This window comes from Pieris rapae, chromosome 10, assembly GCF_905147795.1.
Source record: "Pieris rapae chromosome 10, ilPieRapa1.1, whole genome shotgun sequence".
NCBI classification, from domain to species: Eukaryota; Metazoa; Arthropoda; class Insecta; order Lepidoptera; family Pieridae; genus Pieris; species Pieris rapae.
The window spans coordinates 3,839,661-3,856,544 of NC_059518.1; the positions used below are offsets into that span (position 1 = coordinate 3,839,661).

The 16,884-nt window shown below is 34.5% G+C and overlaps 1 protein-coding gene across 5 annotated transcripts in view; it reads left to right on the top strand.

Moving 5' to 3' along the window:
* Positions 1 to 16,884, top strand: part of LOC110994236 (serine/threonine-protein kinase 26) — a 74,229-nt gene that overhangs the window by 8,256 nt on the left and 49,089 nt on the right. For 2 of the 5 annotated variants that reach the window (XM_022260777.2, XM_022260775.2), the window contains exons 1-2: positions 5,530 to 6,055; positions 10,924 to 11,148. In XM_022260777.2, coding sequence (XP_022116469.2) covers positions 5,768 to 6,055; positions 10,924 to 11,148 — 513 coding nt within the window. In that variant the 5' untranslated portion in view covers positions 5,530 to 5,767. Of the gene's footprint in view, positions 1 to 5,529; positions 6,056 to 10,923; positions 11,149 to 16,884 lie in introns of those variants that run through there. The other 3 variants (XM_022260776.2, XM_022260778.2, XM_022260779.2) reach the window with 3 other exon arrangements.

Below are 16,884 nucleotides of genomic sequence, written 5' to 3' on the forward strand. Positions count from 1 at the left end.
CCGAAAAAAAATTAAATGCATTGAAATAATTTATTTATAAGAAAGAAGATTTTGTACGTGTCATAACAATTTTATATCGCGCCCAATATTATATAATGGCTTCCATTATAAAGCCGCTTTCTAAGACATAGTAATGAGATACGGTGTGAACTTTCGTCTCGGTGTGGTTAACCGCATAACCTATCATAGTTTAAGATGTGACATTTTCAAGCGAGGCTATATTAAGATGTTCTAGTCCATACGCAATGGTTCTACTGTAAGTTCTAGATATTATAAATGTTATACATATGTACCGTGTAAAACGCAATATCTACCGCAAGGTAGTATTTTGAATATGGAAGTCATGAAATATTTTTGACATTATTTTTTTTAATATGAACATTTTATTGAATTTTGACATTTATTATTTATTATTGCTGCGTTAGTAAAAATAACACAAGTTTTATAAAGATAGGCAAATATATCTGTATTAGTAAATATTATATCCTATTCCAAAAATATTTAGGATGAAAAGCTAATATCGGAAGAATATGTGTAGATATTTCTGCCTAAACTTCTTATATAAATATTTCATAATATCTTTGTGCTACCAATTCTCTTTCCAAGGAAATGCCATTTCTATAGATATGTTATCTTTATTTTAAAAATATACAACAGTATATCATATTTTATTAGTTTACATACCATATCTTTATATTAATATTGATAGCCACCACGTTATATGATTTTGGCTTGATATCGCTACTGATATTGAAATGGAATCATTTCCGCCATATACATTTCTATCAATATTTGGACTTAGGATTTTATCTTTTGTGAATTTCCGACAATTTTCTTATTAGCGGCTTCAAACTGTGTCTCCTTTTAAAATTACTTTCATATTTTTGTAATTCCGCTCCGGTTATCCGTTCCGGATTAGTATAAATATTCGCACACAAAACAAAAGCTGTAAAGAGTAGTATTAAAGTTTTACTATGCATTTTATGTTACAAAGTTTATTGAATGGCATATTTTTGTATAATACAATATGGGAGCAAACGAGCCAATGATGCCTTAAAAGGGCAGCTACCATAGGACATGGCCCACGTTAGTAGTGTACGTTGCCGGCCTTTATATGCTTTATTTGTTTGGGGGTCGTATCTCATCGGCACAGCTATCCGGTTCACAATATTCAATGCCTAGAGAAGCAAAAAAAATACTTATAGCATCGAGGTGGTGCGGTAAAAATAAAGAATCAATTCTACTCTAATAACTGTCACCATTTTTTACCTATACAGTACATACAGAAATTCGGTACTTACGTATTAACCCCACCGCGGCAAAAATTTAATGCATGGACAACCTAAACCTAAATAATTGGTGATTAAATATAAAGTGAATCACTTTTTATAAAATCAAAACACTTGTCCACGAGCGTTAATACGTAAGTACCAGAAATTCTTGGCATATCGCAAAAAGCACAAAACGAATTTTTTTTCGGTTACCGAAAAATACATGCAAAACAAAACTCAAATGCTTAAAAGCTTAAAAGGTTCAATCCATCATAACTCAAATATTAAGGTCAAATATGTAACCTCATATTTTGATGTCACTTTAAAAGAATTACTACATTAATATACAGTAATGATGGCATCTTGGTGCAAAGTTCGTCTTGAGTTTGTTCAAAACAGATAGTTAGTTAGATAGTTTCAGGTGAAGCTCGATCGATTGTCTTTCTTAGTGGCATAAGGTGGAAATAGCTGTTTTCGGACCATTGCCGCCGCACTCACTGCACACGGGCCTTCGTTGAATAATCGAAAGCTCTTAAATAAGACGCCGTCGGAATGGAAACATTTTATTGGTATTCTATTCTTGAGGATCTGATTTTATCTCTCAATGTATTCCCACGTTTGTAAGGAGGGAAAAGTGATACTCTCAGTGGCTATAAAGTATAGGTTTACCCAATGCAAGGTTATAGAGTGTTACATCAAAATAAACCAGTCATTAATTCATTCATAGTACTTACTGAATTATAAAACAAAAAACTTATAAATATTAGAAGCTATTTAAAAACTCAGTAATTTTGGACTCGTAACGTAAAATATTCTTAAGCAATGTTAAAAGGTTACGCAGAAAGCCTTGTGATTAAATCACCAGAATGATAATTTTAGCTTAAATTGTTTAAATCTTCTAAGCTTGAAAGGGTTAATTATCATTTATAAAGTACCTTTTAAAGTATTAAAAGGGAATCGTCTGAAGTGATGAGGTTTTGATTGAATTTGCCAAAGCTGTTTTGCAAAGTGGATGACTTCCCACTTATTAATAGGTATATTTTTAAATTAATATTTATTTAAATTAAATATCATTATTAGTTCCCGTTCATTGATGTATGTATGTTATTAAATACCCACAATTAATAATTAATTACTTACTTAGTTAACTAATTGGTTAATTTCATCAACATCACCTTGTTGGCTGGAAGTCTTCCACAGTCCGCTTCACTAGAAACTTTATTTTTCACACAAGCACACTGTGGAATTGACTCCCAGTAGTGGTCTTCCATGAGAGATAAGTTCTCCAACTATTCAAAGTTACATTGTACTCCTCCCTCCACTAAAAATGGATGTCCATGGACAACGATGACTGCTAGTCAAGTGATTATATAAAAAAAAAGCAATTAATTTAGAAAACACCAACTTCGTCGCATTATATGTACTTACATTAAATGAGAAATAGTATTAGGTACCTACCTATAAAAAAATATATGAATCTAACAACGGTATCAGAAAATAATTTCTGAGAGACATTAGGTTCTGACCTGCATTTTTTTCATAATAAGAACGCTCCTTAGATACACGCACTGGAGGAAATCGAGCAGGGTTGCTAGTTAAAATTGTGTATATTGCAATATCCACCGCACCGGTCGGATATTGCGCTCTCAGTGGTGTCGTACTCGCCTAATGCGTTTCCTATGTGAGGCAAATGGTACGTTTTTTGCCGTTACGTCGTCAGGTGCAAACTATCTCCTAGTAGCCACTTCGATTTTCCCTCTTAATCATAGATAAAAGTAGTATCAGCAGCTGCTTCGATAAATGGACTATCATACAAAAAGTAGTTTTTTCTTTTAAATAAAAGCAATGAATATAAATGACTAGGAAATAATAAGTGAACGGAACAATGCAGTCGGTCATTTCAATACTAACCGGCTCTAGTTAATCGAACTCAATTCTCGAGCGATCAAAGGCACGTATGCGGTGAATCGGAACTGTTTCAATATATTTTCTAACGTTTTCCCGTCCAATAACAATGTTATTTAATGGTAAATGAAACTGCACAGCCAATGCCACGTACATAGAATACTTTACGTGCACATAAATTTTGGACCTACAGTGTTGGGCGATTTATGTTCTACAGTGGACACAGATATCTCTTGTAGGTATTTAATCTATGTGCTGTAGAGATAGATTTAGAGATTCATAAGTAATTTAACAACTTTATAAAGATGAAATTGTAATTTACATATAAACACCGGTTGGTCCGACTGATTCTTCAGCGTAATATGTAAGTAATTTTATTATAGATGAAGGAAATAATTTTGGAAAAATACCAGCGATTAAACTGTTGTGTGCATAATCTGTATTTATTTAAAGCCAGAGCTATATTTTTTTATATAGCTATATCGTTTATTCGATATATATATGTTATATATATCGAATAAACTGGCTTCAGTGTAACATTTTGCCACACCTTTTAAAGTACATTTTTGCACAACCTTGTGTACATTATTCAATTATCTGCTATAGATAGAACGTGGAATGTCATGAATCATGATAACATTATCATGTTTTGAAGTGAAAATCTATGGGTAGTTGAGAAATTTCATTTAACTCTATTCGTAATACGTAAAATGCATAGGTTTCGTATCGTTTGAAAAGTATGTATTCGACGTTTTTATTAAGGTCCATATTTAATATATATCGTATAAAATACGTGCTATTATCGTGTTTTGAATTTGTTAAATGATTTCTTGCTGATCGTTGCCAGTTCTAGTCACGCGTAGCCGTCGTCTGTCGACAATCGGACAGCTTAAGAAGCTTATAATAATACCTTGTTTCCTATTGTTTGTATTGTGTGTGTTGTAAATGCCATGTGATCGTCTAATCAAAGCGAAGATTGCTCTCAGCATCTCGAAGCGACATAGATCAGAATGCGGAATGAAAGCAAGAGCGTTTGTTCCAAATTCCCGAACACCTGTTGCATCTCTCTTGTCTCCGTCTTTATTAATATGCTCAAGTTTATTTAAGTTCTATCGACAACAAGACGTTCATTTTGTGTTCCCAAAAAGGTTGTAACGGTATTAAGGCCCAAATAAACCATTTAGGTCACGTTGTGTCGTACGGTTATGGTGATGTGAATCGCTGCCGTAAAAGTATGGAATGTCAGCTAACCGTCGGTATTCCAAGCACGAGTGTGAGGCCGGTGACTCCTCAGTTCAGAGCAAGCCACTGCCACAAAATGTTGTTAGTGGAATACTAATCCTATGAATATACTATGTATTGAGACGAACATTTACAACAGGTCAACGAAAGTTTTGTAATGCTTTTGTCTTGCTGACTTTCGCGCTCGTTAACGGGAACGCCTAATACCAATTTGTCATTGTTCCTCCATTTTGTTCTTTGTTCTGAGAACAACGTATCTAAATACGCGTTTCGTGTACCATTATTTTAACATGAGGCCATCTATTGTTTTATGTTTAATCTACAGACAGCTATGATTGTATTGCATATGTGCGTATTAACTTTCCCTTTCACGTGGTACTTTGCTGTTTATCTTACAGTTTAAGATAATCGAAGATAAAAAATGACGTGTTACATTAGAGGCTGAATGGTAATGACTGTGATTCTATTCCGCCCACGACGCAAGGCAAATGTGAATGGAGTTGTCGTTGGTAGCAGTATAACGTAGAGATTCAGTTGCGCCGCCGCCGCAAGCAGCTGGTGTTGCACGGTCTGTTGGCGTCGCCTCCCGCCTCCCGCCACCCGCGCAACCGTTGCGCCCGCGCGCTCCCTTGCGAAAAATTATAATGCAATTGCCAGGACGGACGATGTGGAACGTTTTACGAGCAATGCCAGCACGCAAACAGTCTACACTCAAATGCGTTCTAACTCACACGCCATCCATCACTATGGATTACTCGTGTCGGGCCTGATTTCTCCTCTGCTGTTTGTCGAACTGTGAAGTGGCTGTCGATCAAGTTACCATTGGATTACGAAATTCATTGAGTTTAACTCAAGGAAGCCCTTACAGTGGCAGTGTTTGAAAGTGATAAGAAAATGTATAGTTTTGAGAATTACATTCACCTTCCCACATTTGAATAGTTTCTTATAAAGTATCTACCCTCCTTTTTTGTAGCCGCGTTTTTTTTAATAATACGTTTTAAATGACTTGAGCATTAGTGCCCTTATTTGTCAAAACAATTGTCTATCAAAGACAAATTAATTCTAAACGCGTCTTGCCAATGTCCGGTGGTGCCTTGCTTTCGAAGTGTTCACTACTTCAAGCAACCTTAATATATCAAGCCGTGGAATGGTTCACTCGTTTCTTGTCTATTGCGCGATAATCATTTAAATTATAAAATATGTGTCTAATCGGCTAATTAAAATATTATCGCTATAAGGGCGATAACAGGGACCAGTGGTTGTGAAGTGCTTTCAGTTGGCAATCACGATTGATATGATGAGGTGATTTGTGAATTAAAACTAGTGCATGTGCGTGATAAGTGATTAAAATGTGGGGTGCAGCGGTTTCTACTCCTCCACATTACCATTACGTTCAAGGGCACACCGTCCCTATACAGCAGCGCGGTCCTGCAGGTCCTATTTTGTCTGGACCGAATGTTAGACATTTAAGGCCCCAGTCGTCATACTCGCTTCCTCACGGAAGCAATGGACCCGGTCGTTGGAGCTGGTCTGGAAGCAATGCGTCTTCGTTTGATCGCAGGCAGATGAAGGCAGTGCCTCCTCAGCCGGCCAGACCTGCACCAAATCGACCGTCGCATAATAGGCATGCCGCGAACGTAAGTGATTATAAAATTCATTAAGCATTAAAATTTGTACCTTCTACTTCCATCGATCCAAATGTAAATTTGATAATTTATTTATCGATTGCAACTTATTCTCGTAAACATAGGAAGGTGAATATTTCCTAGGCGTGTTTAATTCACCGTTTTCATATTACAATTTCCAACTTGATTTCCTCGTCTTTCGCAATGCGTGTCGGATGTCGAATGCGCACGCGTCACCCGACACGAATGCATTTCTAATATTCATCCAAGGTATGTCGTTTCGATACTCGGTTAATGTAATTCACTGTGAACTTGCGGATATTCTGAATACAAATTAGGAGCGATATAATTAATACATTATTAAAATATTATGTATATTGCGTACTGGTTCTATAAAGTACGTATAAAATATCTAAGCGAATTACGGGCTGTATTTGGTCATGATCTTTTTCAAAAGATTTACTTATAATAATCTCAATAACCTATACTGCATTCTATGCTATATTCGTATCATATACATTTTTATACCATCAATAGACAAGCCGTATTATGTATACACGTTGTTTCAAATGTATTATGCTACATTTTATTCCCTAAAGCCTAAGCAATAAGTGTTGAGTGTTATTTACGTCACAATTTGTACAATCTTTATTGCTGTAATCTCTGTATTGTTGCAATAAATCACCTATTCGCATGTCCACCGATGAAATAAGGAACTATTTCGTTTTCATTATATAGTATGTTTATGCGTTGACAACGATTTTATTACTAAAATATTATTATACAAATTTTTTGATAGTTTCATGTTAAATAATAAATTTGACTAAATTCAACGCGTTAATTTTTTTTTCACCATTGTTACTGTTAAGCGTTGAAGGTGTTTTCTCACTGAATTCATTTTATACCAACGACCTAGAACTGGTGGTTTCGGGCCCTGATTATTCTTAAGCAGTCCCAAAACATAATATAAATGAACATTATACAGGATGTCTTGTGAGTAAACGCAACGAAAATCTTGTAATAGATAAGGGCTAACTGATCCAACCAAAAAATAAATACAATATATATTTTCAGTGTTGTTATACCGCTTTGGAATGTGATTTAAATCTGCTATTTTATAATGACGTGCCAACATTGCATAGTACATTTTATTTCATTTTTTGTATATATATCATTCATGAAACTTATTTACATTTTAAAAGGAAAATATTTTTTAAATACATACATGAATAGGATGTTTTCATAAATTTTCTAGAGTTAACCATGACCGGCTCAATCACTAGATTAGGGCTTGATATTTATTTATGGGACAATCTGTATTATATGGCCCTTCAATTGCCCCTGTTCTAAAAAAAATAATGTGATGCGTACGGCTTAACCAAAAATGTGACGTGTACGCCACATTTTTACGCCGATAAAGAAGTTTTACTTCAAAAGTGTCACCTAATTGTTCGAAAACCCAAGTTCTCATACATGTTTAGGACAGCGAATGGCCAAAATAAGACAGTGTGGTACTGGAATTGGGCAAAACATTGTTACATTATAAAGTAAAACATTTGGAATTTGAAAATTGGAGGAACAAAGTTTTAATAGCAGTAGATTGAAGGATGTCAATTAAGCTATTCAGTCGCGGACGCCCTTTCGCTGCAGGTAATTTATTAAGTCCCGCTGGTAGTTGAGGATTGAGGCGATAATTATATTACTTGATTTACAACAGTTTATTAATGCGTGTGTGATGTGGATTTCACATTTTCACATATCATTATAAAGACTAGGCAGCACATACTTTTTTGTTGTATACATAGCAGGACGCTAATATGTGATTAAGGGCCTGTTTCACAATGTATGGATAAAGTACCAAATAGCTATGCAACACATAAATTATTCGAAAGATAAAAGTTCCGAATAATATACTTGGCATTTCATGACGAATAGCGCTATCTGACAGTCGTGAAACGCAAAAATACTGTTTATCCTACTAATAAGTAATAAAACAGGCCGAGTGCTGAGTGAAACAGGCCCTAATTATTATTAATGCCCGATCAGTTAATCACTGATTTAAGGTGGAATAAACTATTAAATATTTATTTAAATACATATTTACTGGCTGATATAAGTTATTAATGTACGAGCCTACGTACGGCTACTCGTATTAAGACTTTAGTTATCTAATGTGTATTCATGAAGGTTTATGCAATCCAATGTAGGTGGAATAAATCAAATTTATCAAGAAGCCCACGCGCACTCATTTGTTTATTATTTGTCGATTCCGATTCCTAACAGCTCTCAACACATCTGCTCATAGTCTAGCTGATTGCAAGATAAATACTTATAAAAAATAAAAATAAATTGTCGGTTCCACAATTCGTTCAGCCCCTGTTGAATATTTTTTTTGTACAATTTAATTGATGTAAAGCTGACTCGGTTTAGTGTCATTAAAAATCACTGAAGATTTTCGTTTGGTATTTGTTTGACTTCACTTGGGCTGATTTAACATGCCTTTGATTGAGTACATATTTGTTATGTAATACATCGCGTCGAATGAAAACTGGTATACGATATCTTCGGTGCTCATTGCTGTGTTTGCACATGTAACGTTTGATCTGTGTTTTAAATACACGACTTAAAATAATTAAATATTTAATTAATCTGTATAAATTATGTAATTTATACAGATTAATTATGGTTGCCTGGAAGAAATTTCGGTAAGGCCGCCAGTTGCCCTCCTTTTCATTTCATTATGTTAATTTTTTTAATTTGTAATGTAACGAAGCGATAATAAATAAATAAATAAAATTTAAATGTATAAATGCTATTGATAAAATCATAACGATGTGGCAGGCGTTAAAATCCTTTACATACCTTATAAGAGGTTTTAACTAATTATTACATTCGGAATTTTTAACTCATGCAAAATAGTAGTAATATTAAGAGGATCGGTCAGAGTAACCTTATTATACTGACTCGATTTGACAGTGAATTAAATCTACTGCTCTCAACTAGTTTGTAAATGTAATGATAATAAACTTGTTCATAAATCCTAAGTACGGAATTTTAATTAGTCATTTTGACGCAGATCATAGTGCTTAAAGTAATACCAACTGTGTGTAAACCGGAGGTCCTCGATTCATTTAGCAGCGAATTACTAATAAAACAATAATTGTGTTGTGTTATACAGCATAACCAATTAAACAATAGTTGTGTTATTTTATACAGATAGATAGATATATGACTCGTAGATATTTACGTCCCGTACTATATGGTTGCAGAAATTCACAAAATTGGCGTTATAAAGCCACGATTTGATCCCGTATAAAGTATATAATAATTTGAAAAGGATTATATTTAACTACTAGTCTTTACATTTTATAAATAAAAACGTAATTAAGTCCATTTTTAAATCATATGTTTTCAATTTATTATCAATATACTGATGATAAATTATTATTGTTTGTGAAATGTCTCATGACGAAATAGTTATTGGCGATAAATTAATAACAATGATAAATGTAATCAAATAACATTCAACACGTAATGGAATTTCTTATTTAAATACGACGCTAATGTGTGTTATTAATGTAATATAATTATATAAAACAGGTCGGTGGTAATTACGCCTAAATATGTTATGTGCTATTTTAAACGCGTTTTGACATGTGCCACTTGCTACATAAAATGGTCGGAATATTTGTACGTTTTGTTTCTGTTGAAGACTTACGTCTAGTGAACTTAACTGCATTTATTATATCATATAAATACAACGTCCAGTGAAATTACACTCGTGTTTGTTACAATCTTTGAAATATCCCGACAAAAGTCAATAAAACGTTTTTGTTCGTATGAGTCTCTCCCCTTTTAGGATCCTTCATGAGCAGAATTTTAACAGAGTGATAATGTTTTTATTGTCGCCTCTTTGTCACGTCTTAGAAAAGGCACGTATTGAGTTTTAAATAAGAATTTCTAACGTATATATAATTTGGCATATCGGATGTTTTTTTGTGCTTATTCATATGTTTAAGTGGCACAATTTATTGTTTATATAATTTACTTTAAAAAACTGTGATTGGTAAATTTCGTTTAATGTTGAATATTGTTTACTTTCAAATGAACTATTTCTCCCTGATATCGTATTCAAAGGTATATATATTATATTTATTATTCATGATATTTTAATTTTTAAACACGTTTTGACGTCAAAGAATGTTTTTATCAAAATTTTGTAATCTGATACATCTTAGTTGATTATCATAGAGTTTTAACAAGAACGGTCTATTATCTCATTTTCTTATCATGTTTGTGCCCTAAATATTCACGATTTATATGTAAGAGAGTGGATCGTGTCATAAACGAACAATTTAGTTTACCGTATGGGGCATTTGAATACTGTAGAATATTTATTAAAGGCGTCACGTAGAGAAATGTTGGCTCGTCTTCTAAAGCGAACCTTGACTCTGGCGACGTCAGCTAAATGCCGAGGGGCCTCGAAGCTTTTTTAAATTTCAAAATTTTAAAATTTTCATATTTCATTCACTATATGATTTCAAGATTACCCTTGGCATTGCTTAAGCATAGTTGAAACTTCGATTATATTTTTAATTATAGCGGCACTCGATAAAAAATGCGATATTTAAGTTAATGAAAGGAAATTGCGTCGATAAATACTGACTATTATATGATTAGCGTAATCAAAGTGTATATAAAAATTTATCTAGTTGAAAACATTTCGCAATAGACATATATGCTTGGTATCATTTAAATATATCGGCATATTCCAATAATACATATCACAACAACTGAACATTATCTTTCATATTGATAAAATTGATTGCGAATTTCAGTGTTTAAATTTCCGGATATTCAAAAACTCTCCCTTGTTCCAGAAGGTCGACCCGGAGCTGATCTTCACAAAACAAGAGAAGATCGGCAAGGGTTCCTTCGGCGAGGTGTTCAAAGGGGTCGATAATAGGACGCAACAAGTTGTCGCTATTAAAATAATCGACCTCGAAGAAGCCGAAGATGAGATCGAGGATATACAGCAGGAGATTATGGTGTTGTCCCAGTGTGACAGCCCATATGTCACCAAGTATTATGGATCATACTTAAAGGTAAGTTCTACTATTATTATGCGCATAGTAACGACTACGGATATAGATGATGAAAAAATTTTACCGACCATGGTGGTGCATGCCAGCGCCATCGCTTCGGCTTCCAACATTCCATATTTGAAATACATATAAAATTAATAATTCAGTAGGCTGACTTCATCCTAATACCGTAGCTATGATCGCTTGTGCGACAGCAATACCGTTGAATTACACACAAATAAGCCAGATTTTTTTATGAAAGTTACCTAAATTATACTTTATAAGTAGCTCTATTTATCAGTTCTGCTTGATGGGCGCATCAATCATTGTCTCAGGGTCTGTTTATCTCATACTTTTCGGCGGGATCACACGTAATGGGTGCCATAATGTTGTGTGATTGACATATTTCGGGTTCCTTTAGTTTCTGTAGAAAAAGGGTGACCGAAAAATCCATCAATGCTTGGGGTATATTTGTTACTCACTCTATACAATGTAATATTGAGTTGTTAATAGATTGTTAAATGTTTAGCTATTACTACTTACTAATCATTCAGTAGGCCGTACACCTACACTCTAAGCACATTACACTTCCTCTCTAGTACGACAGCAAAACTCATAATATTATACACAAATAATACAGAGAATATTATGGGAGATACCATATTTCTGATGATTTCTTTTTGAAATAGAAAATCGCTAGTACTTTAATCTATGAAATGTAATATTGCGTTAATCGATTTTTTATGTTAATTATGCTGCTTTTAATGAAAGTTTCCAAGGTATTGTTGATATCTAAATTTATGAGTCATCAGCCAATTTCGTAATACATAGTTTGTTTTAGCATGGCTTCGCTGGCTTACGTTGTATATTCGATTGTGAATTGCGTTTGCGTGATCTATGGTGCAGTAACAGTCACGAACTCTTTGAGGTCAGAACACGACGTCAACATTAAACCAGTTCGTTATATTTACATAATGCATTTAATGAGAGCCTAAGTTTTGGATTTTAATACAGTATGTATCATTTATATCTGTTAGCATAGCGTCAGCCCTTGTCAATACAGCTATTGTTCGTTCTTTAATTGCTCTACTTCCATGTGGAACCCCACTATCTGTTTGGGTATGATCACTCACCTAGGACCTCATGCTCAGCGAAATCTGTACATTTGCGCACTATGTGGAACCAGCTGCACACTGAAGTATTTCCGAACCAATTCGACTTAGGGTCCTTCAAGAAAAGAGCGTACCAATTCTTAAAAGGCCGGCAACAGAGTGGCATTGAGAGTGTCCATGGGCGGCGGTATCACTTAACATCAGATGAGCTTCCTGCCCGTTTGCCCCCTGTTCTATAAAATAAAATAAAAAAATTAGATAAACGCGACGAAATACTAATCAGTGACTCAATACCAAGCTTACCTGATGGGAGAGTAATGTGGGTGTTGTCAATGGCGTATTAAACAATAGACTGTTGATTGTTTCATAAACATGACTATTCATAGAACATAAATTCGGCGTAATATTTACGTTCCGCGTTTGGCTGAGTCCCGTTATATTTCTATACCGCATTGTTATGTTTATTGATTGTAGTGGTTTGTGGTCGGCGTTTTATGTTATTGTGGGATAGTGGTCACAATCGCTCGATAGGTTTTCATATGTTAATCCCTGTAAGCACAGAATAGGTGGCACTAGGCCAGAAATCGAAGATGCTTTTGCCGCATTTACATTCGTTTCATTTACAGTAGTAGTGAGCAGGAAAGTGTGTAAACGCGATACTTCGTCGTAAGTATCATGTTTACACACTCGTCCTGCCCGCTTCCCTGCCCACTTCCCTGCCCACTTCCTTGCTCACAACGGCTGAATGTAAATTCCGTATTTCCATTTATGAAATAGATTTTTAGTTTTATCTTACGGCTTGTAAATGAATAAGACATGTTTTCGTTACGTTAGGAACTAGGTTTAATTCTAAAAGGTAGCTTTATCTCAATCGACATACGCCATAACAAGTAATAATATACCGTTCAATGCAAACGCAGTATTGGTTTAAGCTAATTTATAATGAAGACCTACTTAGTAGAAAGGTTTTGATGCTATGCATTTCTCGCTTTGTTGATCGAGTCGGGTGTGCTATTGCAATCTTGACACACTTTCGAAAGCTGTTGTTATGCGTGCCTTGCAAAATACGATGCAATGCAAACGAGTCGGCACTCGAATTCGCAATACGTCATTTTATAGGCACTCGCAGCGTTGCGAATTGCGATACTATATAACGCGTTAGTTGAACCTTCCGAATATGTTTGCATCATCAGTAATGTGATACTAATCTGGTTTCTTATTTCATAAAATAACCAATACGACGAATGAAGCGTTCTTCGATGTTATTGTTAAAATAAATCTATACAAAAGAATTGGAAAATGTGTTGCTAAGCTCAAAACTAAGCCGGCTGGACCAATTTGAGTAGGGTTGTTATGGAGATAAAAATTGAGAGATAAATAAAAATTAAGTATTATAGGATTTTATTCCAAAAAGCGAATAGTCTCTATGAGGTAGCATAGAAAATGTTCCATGTTGTATATGTAGCTACTAAGAAGGTAGAGTAAAAATTCATATTAAGGCTGACTGAAGTTCACAGGGACAGTTGCTAATAATTAAGAACCGTTATATTTTTTAACCGTATATTTCAACCATTTGTTAAAATTGACACTATTTTTTTTATTAGCTGGTAGAGTAATATAATGCTATTGCTTTATGTTTTAAATCCCTTTTACATTATCATGTCTCAGGTATTCTAATAAACAGTTTAGTACGAAGATTTATAACGCGTTATTCTGGCACGGTTTAATGACGTATGAGGGAGGGAGGCTCAATTAGTGAAATGAACTTGAGACACGTGACAAACATGTTTATGGCTCTTGTTACGCCCAGATCCTTTTAGTATCGAGTGCTTTGTCATATAACCTTGTTAAATCTATAGTCTAAAGTATATTGTGAATGAATAATAGTATTTCTGTGGTAAGTTTAGAATTTCGAAATTTTATGAAATTGGCGTATTTCGTACTGCCCACTTTAATCACGATGTTCTCCTCTTTGGTAAGGAATTCCAAATTCAAATTTGTACAGCTATTTGTGATTCGATGACCGTCGTTCATTTGTTTTTTCTTCTGTTTGCGTCACTCATTTTACAAAATGGAAAACTTAAAGTATCGCATTATTAACGAGCACGAGTTCCGCCGTGGTACTGCGGAAACGACTCGAAGGGTGAATGTAAGATATTAAACTTTTTGTTCCTCCCATACAAAACGCCAATTTCATATGTAAGGACCTAATATTTTATATAGGTGATAAAGTGAAATTGAAATAGGCATATCTTGCACATAAGAAGTTAAAAGCATAAAGATACACTAAGGACTTTCAGACGTAAATAATTGTTTATATGTATTTATAAAATCCATATTATTTCAGGTTATTGTCAATATTACAATATATACAAATATTAAGCACAACAGTCTCACAGTCCGTTTACATAAATTAACATTGATGAGTTTTGTAATTTTATAAGCGTCGAGCAAAATGTGTGTTCGCGTGAAAATTGTAATATTAGCATACTAATGTTCTTAATTCTGATAGGTTCATAATATATTCCTTCTACTTATATATACTATGTTGATATAATGGTATGGTTTATAGAGATCAGGGAGTCACAGCCAAAACAGCAGAGATTTTTGGTTTTGTGTTGTTTTTTTTTATTGTAGTCTTTTGCATTTTTAGTTTTTAGATCTTTCCAATTACACAGTATTTACGAAAAAGATAAATGGATCACCTAGTAAGTAAACTGGTTGTGCTACCTTTTGTAACTTAAATATAAAATTTAGACAGGCATTACTACGACATTTCTCTAGAATTCTTGCATGTATTTTTTCTTTTCCCCCGAATTTGAAAATCTGATTTCCACGAAAGCAAAAAGTTTGGAAATGAAAAGTAATTTTTAAAGTATAATAGAGAGAAGAGTTTCCAAATCCAAATTTGGTCTCACAAACTAACCTCTTTAACAACTGATATTTATAAGGCTATCTTAGTTTCGCCTTAATATTTTTTCCAAATTTTAAATTTTTTCTCTTTACAAATACCTCCCTCAGAGTTTAAGAAAAACTCGAATAAAAGAATAATCGAATTGGTCCAGACGTCTTCAAGTTTCAGCTTAGTAACATAATTTGCTATTCATTTTTATTTACAAAGATTTAGGTGCCACGCAGTACTTGCTACTATGTTTATAAATATAATATTCTACTTTTACGACTAACATCAGGAGATGCAGACCTTGAATGCTAAGCTCACTGGTGATTTACGTCATTGCTGTGTAAATGATAAACCAGTAATATGATGTAAACGCGATGCGGACATTGTGGTTTTATGAGAATAGTGTTGACATTCAAACCTCTATGGAAAATCATTTAGATACCTTAAAGAGTGGACCATCTTGGCTCGAGAACGGCAAAGGATCGATGCCTTTGAGATGTGGTGCTGGCGGCGAATGGTCGGAATACCGTGGACTGCGTATCAACACATCAATCCTGACCCAACTTCGCATACGAACCGATATTTCGGCCATACAATGCGCAAAAGCGATGAGAACTTGGTAAAACTGACCGTGGTTACACAGAAGGCAAAAGATCACGTGGCCGTTCACTAACCAGATGGACCGATAAAGTGAAAGACTCATCGTCTTCAAAGCTACACAGTGTCATAAGGGAAGCGCTGGACTTCTGTCCAAAGCACTATAAAAGCAGTTAGTCCGCTCTAGATGCTTCGTTGCTGACCACGACGCTCAGACATGAACTGCCGACTAAACAGAGACCTTAAAGAGTTTCTTAAAGATTTCTGTATGTTTCTGAACATTTTTTAATCAAATAAGCAATAGGTTGGGAGTTGTGGTTCTCAACAGCCGGCATGCTGGTTTCTTCGCGATGTTTTCCTTCACCGTTCGAGCGATAAATGCGCACATAGAAAAAAGTCCATTTGTGCACAGCCAGGGTTTGAACCTTCGATCTCAGGACCAAGAGTAGCAGGCTGAAGCTACTGGGCAAAGACTACTTTCCATATGTTACCAACATGATGTAATCATTTAAAAAAAATCTGAGCGTTTTTAATCACTATGTAATGTGTATAAGAAGGTACAAAGTTTTAGATTTAAAAAAGGCAGGAAGTCTGTAAAATTGTGGAAATTGTTGCATAGGGTGTATTAAAGCGGATGTTAAACGCGAGGTGAAGGACGCTGACTCACCGGCCATTCGACCTTAAGGAAAAAATGTCGACGCACCGCTTCACGCTAAACGCAAAGCTTAGAACAGGTTCTGGAGAGCATCGTTATTTTTTAAGTCTTTTACGGTTGGTTGATATGTTACTTGGATTGTTATTGGTTGAAAAAATTGCGAAGTTGGAAATGTTGGGACGTCCGAATGTTCTAAATTTAAAAACGGAAACTATTTCAATTTTAAAAATAGAATACTGGTAAACAATTACACGAATGTCCTTAGTAGTTTTCAAATTTATGTTCGGATTTCTAGAAAGTTTTACAACAACAAGCCCAGTAAAACTTGGGAGTAACTTGGGGTGCAAGATGTGAATGATGTCTAAGTATTCGATAATACATGGTATTGTTGGATTGTTTGGTTTGCCTTTACTGTAAAAAACTATATATAGATATAAGCATAGACAATGTACAAAAGTAAATAATTACTGTTGACGTATTCAAAGAAAAAC